The sequence below is a fragment of the Hyperolius riggenbachi genome, chromosome 3 (assembly GCF_040937935.1).
Source record: "Hyperolius riggenbachi isolate aHypRig1 chromosome 3, aHypRig1.pri, whole genome shotgun sequence".
In the NCBI taxonomy this organism is placed as follows: Eukaryota; Metazoa; Chordata; class Amphibia; order Anura; family Hyperoliidae; genus Hyperolius; species Hyperolius riggenbachi.
In genome coordinates this window covers 32,345,913-32,351,991 of record NC_090648.1, presented here as the reverse complement: position 1 = coordinate 32,351,991, position 6,079 = coordinate 32,345,913, and the positions used below count along the sequence as shown (strand labels likewise).

Below are 6,079 nucleotides of genomic sequence, written 5' to 3'. Positions count from 1 at the left end.
TGGAGGACAGCCAAGTCTAATGCTTCTTGAGAGAGTTTGCAGATTCCGAATTAAAGGGAACCTTAACTGTGGGGGAAAAAAAAAAACTCACTTACCTGGGGCTTTGCCAAGCCTCCTGCAGCCGTCCTGTGCTCGCGCCGGTCCTTCGGTGCCCTCCGGTCTCCCTCCGCAGCTAAGTTTCGTTTTCGGCCGACTGCCAGTCGTCCTCCGGCAAAGCGTGTCCTTCTTCCGCATTCCCTGACGTAAAGTGCCGTAAAGCGCGTCATCCGGATGCTCTTTACGGCTGGGTATGCGTTCCATGGACGCGCTTTATGGCGCTTTACGTCAGGAAATGCGGAAGAAGGACACGCTTTGCCGGAGGACGACTGGCAGTCGGCCGAAAACGAAACTTAGCCGCGGAGGGAGACCGGAGGGCACCGAAGGACCAGCGCGGGCACAGGACGGCTGCAGGAGGCTTGGCAAAGCCCCAGGTAAGTGATTTTCTTTTTACCCCCACAGTTAAGGTTCCCTTTAAATGGTGCTAATGGACAGGTACCGGTCACTAAAGCTTTTTGGAGACTTCTCCAGGTTGTAGATACCTGGGGACATGTCTGGCATCACAACTTCCTGCTTGGTTGTTTCCCAGGCCACATAAAGTGGGAATTTGTAAAGACACTTGTCTGATGCTTCTCTTAGGTGCTTGTCAAGCAGCAGTAACTGAACTTAGACTTGCCACTTTATGTCCATTTAGGCCTAAAGATGCGGTAAAATGATATGTACGTACATTACAGCCTCTCAGTTGAAATAGCTACTTTGTGAAGTTCCACTACTGCTAATTTCTGACCATCATAAAGTGGGAGTGCCTAGCGAAGGATACCCACTGGGACTGTTTTTACTTTGCTTCATTAGCTCTATTTTTTCATGTTTGATTGGCACCCAATTATTTTTGGTGATATTGTTGCAAGTGTATGGTAAAGGGTGGCCTTCCCTGTTAAAAAATCCACCATTACTCAGAGATTTGACTGGCGTCTTTGTCCATCCATCTGGGCGTCAGCGAGAATGTGGACACCTACGGTACAAGAGGCTACATTTGTAAAAATGTAAAATTCTAAAATGTAAAATTTCTTTTCGTATTTTTTAACATTTGTATATGTTGCCAGGTAACTTCCTATGTCTTCTGGACAATGGTTCAAATAAATCAAACAATAGTTACAGAGTTTCTCCTCTTGGGATTTGGAGATCTTCACCACTTCAGGATCCTACTTTTCATCGTCTTTTTGATCATCCACATCCTGGCCTTAGTTAGCAACATTCTTGTCATTGTCTTGATTGTGGTCATGCAGAGTCTACACTCTGCCATGTACTTCTTTCTCAGCCAGCTGTCCTTGTCTGAACTCATCTTCACCAGTAACATTGTGCCCACCATGCTATGGCTGGTGTTGGTGGGTGGTGGTAAAATATCCATTTCCAGATGCATTGTCCAGCTGTATCTTCTAGCTGTTCCTGCTATTTCTCAGTGTTTACTGTTGGCGTCTATGTCCTTTGATCGTTATGTGGCCATATGTAGGCCATTACATTACGCCACCATCATGACCTTCAGTCGGCAAGTTCTAATAGTGACCATTTGCTGGGTGGTGGGATTCATGGTATCTTTTGTACTATACCTGTTATTAGATCGTTTAGAATTTTGTGGCACGAATACAATCAACCATTTCTACTGTGATATTCCACCTGTGGTAGAACTTACATGCGCTAAAAACCGTTCAGCCGAGCTGGTCATTTCAATGCTGTGTTTTCCTTTCCTTGCCTGTCCATGTCTATTCATCATGGCCACCTACATCTCCATCATCCATGCCATCCAGAAAATCACATCCACATCCGGAAGACAGAAGGCCTTCTCCACCTGTAGCTCCCACTTGACAGTTGTGGGTCTTTACTATGGAAGTTTAGGATCTACATATGTTTTCCCCCCGGACAAGAGTTCCTTTAACGTTAACAAAGGTCTCTCATTGCTTTTTACCTTGGTGACTCCGTTAATCAATCCTCTGATCTACAGCTTGAGGAACCAAGAGATGAGGACTGCTATTAACAAACTGATCCATCTTTAAAACATCAAAGAACCACTATTTTAATAACAAGCTTGCATCTAAAGGCATTCATGTTTCAATACATCAGAGTGTATCTACATTGGCATCCAAGCACCCAGAACTGGATTTCTAATTCCACCACCCCTCCAGAAAGTTGTCTTGTGCTGCTTGTTCTCCATGGGGCAGCACAGTGGAGTAATGTATAGCACTCCACCTTACAACACTGAGTCCCAGGTTTTAATCCCAGCCCGGCACAATCTCCAGAGAGTTTGTAAGTTCTGTCCATGTCTGCGTGGGTTTCCTCTGGCCACTCCAGTTTCCTCTCACATACCAAAACCAAACACATAAGTTAACTGTCTTCTCCCTAAAATTGTCCCTAAACTATGATAAATACACTACACAATACATAAGAAATGGCCCTAGACTAGGATACATACACTACGCGATACATGCATAGACATATGACTATGGTAGGGACTACATTGTGATCCCCTCTGAGGGACAGTTAGTGACAAGACTGTGTACTCCATACAGCGCTGCGGAAGAGGGGGACTAGATTACTAGAAGGACTAGACTAGAAGACCTTAAAAGGTCAGGGTGGACCACTAGACTACCCCAAAAAACATGAAGGGGGGAGGGAAAGATAGGGGGACCCCTAGATCACCAGGGCCAGCTTTACCAAAAATGGAGGGCTATTACCATAGAAACATGATTTGCCAACTCCTGTATCTCATTATACCCATTTTGGAAACCACAGACCCTGTATAATAAAACAACTAATTATGCCTTCTATAAACCTTTTAATATTATTATTATTGATTAATAAAACACCAACATATTCCATGGCACTGTACAAAGTAAGAAGCAAACATTGGGCACATAATAATACAATGGTATACAACAAATATAGACACTAGTACATAATGCAGAATTGGCAGACATAGTAATTTCAGTGACAAATGTAACCTGATGAATAAAATGTATGACTAATTCCAAGACACAAAATGGTGAGCGAGCCCTGCCCTTGGGAGCTTACAATATAAAGGAATAGGGAGGAAACAAAAGGTGGTATAGTATACAATAATCATACCTAAAGAAAGGCAGTGTTTTAGGTTATCTGGTAAGAAGTACAACTTGGCCAGAGGTTGAAGGGGAACGGCCTACCTTAGAGTGTAGACTTGTTGGAAAAAGTGAGTTTTGAGGGAGTGCTTAAAGATATCAAAGTTTGGAGAATGACCAATCTGTTGTGGAACAGGGCTCCAGAGGAGGGGTGAAGCACGTGTGAAATCTTGTATACATGAATTTGAGGAGGTTACCCGTATATACTCGCATATAAGCCGACCCGCATATAAGCCGACCCCCCAAGTTTTACCTGAAAAACCAGGGGAAAACGATTGACCCCCATATAAGCCGGGGGTAGGAAATGCTGGATTGGTGCAGGTGCGTGATCCCCCCAGTGTGTCCCAGTATAGCTAGTATAGTGCCCAGCATGGGTAGGTAGTGCCTCAGTATAGCTAGTAAAGTGCCCAGTATAGCTAGTATAGTGCCCAGTATAGCTAGTATAGTGCCCAGTATAGCCAGTATAGTGCAGTATAGCCAGTATAGTGCCCAGTATAGCCATTTTAGTGCCCAGTATAGCTAGTATAGTGCCCAGTATAGCTAGTATAGTGCCCAGTATAGCCAGTATAGTGCCCAGTATAGTGCCCAGTATAGCCAGTAAAGTGCAAAGTATAGCCAGTAAAGTGCCCAGTATAGCCAGTATAGTGCCCAGTATAGCCAGTATAGTGCCCAGTATAGCCAGTATAGTGCCCAGTATACCAAGTATAGTGCCCAGTATAGCCAGTAAAGTGCCCAGTATAGCCAGTATAGTGCCCAGTATAGCCACTATAGTGCCCCAGTATACCCAGTATAGTGCCCAGTATAGCCAGTATAGTGCCCAGTATAGCCAGTATAGTGCCCAGTATAGCCAGTATAGTCCCCAGTATAGTGCCCAGTATAGCCAGTAAAGTGCCCAGTATAGTCAGTATAGTGCCCAGTATAGCCAGTATAGTGCCCAGTATAGCCAGTAAAGTGCCCAGTATAGCTAGTAAAGTGCCCAGTATAGCTAGTAAAGTGCCCAAGTATAGTCAGTATAGTGCCCAGTATAGCTAGTATAGTGCCCCCCCTCCTCCTCCTCCCCCCGCGGCTGCCGCTGCTATTACCTACTTTAGGCATCGGCCGCTTCCTAATCCGGGTCCCCCTCTTCATCATGCGGAGTATACTGTAAGTGTATCTCAGCAGCGCGCCCGGCGCTGCTGCTGTGACGATGCAGGGGGCAGGAAAGAGCGCGGCTCCCTGTAGCGGCGATGTGTATCGCCGTTACCAGGGGAACCACTCTTTCCTGCCCCCTGCATCGTCACGATACACTTACGTTATACGCATGATGAAGAGGGGAACCCGGATTAGGAAGCGGCCGCTGCCTAAAGCAGGTAATACCAGCGGCGGCCGCGGAGGGAGCGGACGAGTGGGCGGGGGGGGGGGGGGGGGGGGGGCGCGGACCACGGACCACCACCCACGACTCGCATACAAGCCGACCCCCCAACTTTTGACCCCCTTTTGGGGGTCAAAAATTCGGCTTGTATGCGAGTATATACGGTATTCTAGAGGAGGATGGAGTAAGGTCATGTGCAGATCTGAGATTGCGGTTGTGTTGGTATCTGGAGACTAGTGAGGAGATGTACAGGGCAGAGAGATTGTGGAGAGCTTTGTAGGTTAGGTTAACAGTCAGTCCATTTATCTGCAGTCATCAATGTGTTGCATGGACATCGCTGCATCTTCCCCTTTCTCGTTAGTCTGACTTGCTCGGCATGTACATGCAGCGCATGGCCAGCCTGCCAATACTGGTGAGCAACTTCATTCTCATGGTGTAATCAGACAGGAAGAGGTCTAGGACATAGCTCTGCAAAATGAAGAGGAGAAAATAAACACCAGCATCAAAATAGGTATAGTAGGGATGACCAATGACACGCAAATAATTCTGAGTTGATGCAGGATTATGCTAATTTTGTATGCAAATGTATGCAGCTTGACAATGGACCAATTGAAATTTACCTCAGCATGATTTGATTGCTGCATATATTTGCATACAAAATGTACATAATGCTGCATCAACTTGAAGTTATTTGCATCGAATTTACCATCCCCATTTACCATGGTACATTATTCAGTATGTTGTAAAGTAGTAAAGTACCAGATGTGTTTTGTGGTTAATTTTTTAATATTTTCTGAGGCTGAGATTGAAATTCAACTCACTTCCTGTATATACTGTTCTTTTCCCTACCACAACACAACCCCCTCCCCTCCTCCCACTTCCTGCTTGCTGCCCGCCCATCTCCCTCTCTTCATTAGAGCTAGGGATGGTCGGAAATGCAGATTTCCAATTCCACAGAATGATTTCCAGTAATGCCGATTTTCCAATTTCCGGAGTCTTTTTTTGTTCTTTTTTTGCATATGCAGAATTTACCGGAATAGTCGGAATACCATGGAAATTTTAGGCCAGTCACAAGACTCAGGAATACTCGGTAGTGTCGGAGTCTTGTGATTGGCCAGAAATGACCACAGTAATCTGATTTTCGCTGAAAAATTCAGCATTCTCTGATTGGTCCAAGTTCCGAGGTTTGTGATTGGGCTAAAATAACCGAGTTGCAGTAAATCAGATATTCGCTGAAATCCAAATGAGGATCCCTAATCGCTAATTAGAGTCAGACAGTCAGCACTGTAGTGCACTCAGCAGCTCAGCCCCGCCCTCAACGTTTCGGTTTGTTCAGCTGCTGCTGCGTTCTTTCATGAGACGTCAGTGATGTCACGCACGTCACCAGCACGCTGGAGCCTGTGCATGCACTTCACTTCAGCCCATTAATCCTGGCGACCCATGAGAGGGGGCGGATCTACAAGAAATTACGGTCACCCATAATTCCCTAATTTTGTGTAATTTTCTTGCTTTACAAGAAATTACAAACTTACGAGTAACACAA

The 6,079-nt window shown here is 45.5% G+C and overlaps 2 protein-coding genes across 4 annotated transcripts in view; one reads left to right on the top strand and one right to left on the bottom strand.

The window, feature by feature from the left end:
• Positions 1–311: 311 nt before the first annotated feature.
• Positions 312–2,087, top strand: LOC137562005 (olfactory receptor 2D2-like). Its single transcript, XM_068273348.1, has 2 exons — positions 312–470; positions 1,140–2,087. The coding sequence occupies exons 1-2, from the start codon at positions 312–314 to the stop codon at positions 2,085–2,087; spliced, it is 1,107 nt and encodes a 368-aa protein (XP_068129449.1).
• A 2,494-nt stretch (positions 2,088–4,581) lies between these two features.
• LOC137560907 (very-long-chain 3-oxoacyl-CoA reductase-B-like) overlaps positions 4,582–6,079 on the bottom strand; it is a 67,091-nt gene continuing 65,593 nt past the window's right edge. For all 3 annotated transcript variants that reach the window (XM_068272066.1, XM_068272067.1, XM_068272068.1), the window contains one exon: positions 4,582–5,004. In XM_068272066.1, the coding sequence (XP_068128167.1) occupies positions 4,894–5,004 (111 nt within the window). In that variant the 3' untranslated portion in view covers positions 4,582–4,893. The remainder of the gene's footprint in view (positions 5,005–6,079) is intronic.

Coding starts and splice junctions, on each gene's coding strand:
- LOC137562005 (XM_068273348.1), top strand. CDS start 312: ATGGCGCTTTACGTCAGGAAATGCGGAAGAAGGACACGCTTTGCCGGA. Junction 471..1,139: donor GAGGCTTGGCAAAGCCCCAG/GTAAGTGATTTT, acceptor ATATGTTGCCAG/GTAACTTCCTATGTCTTCTG.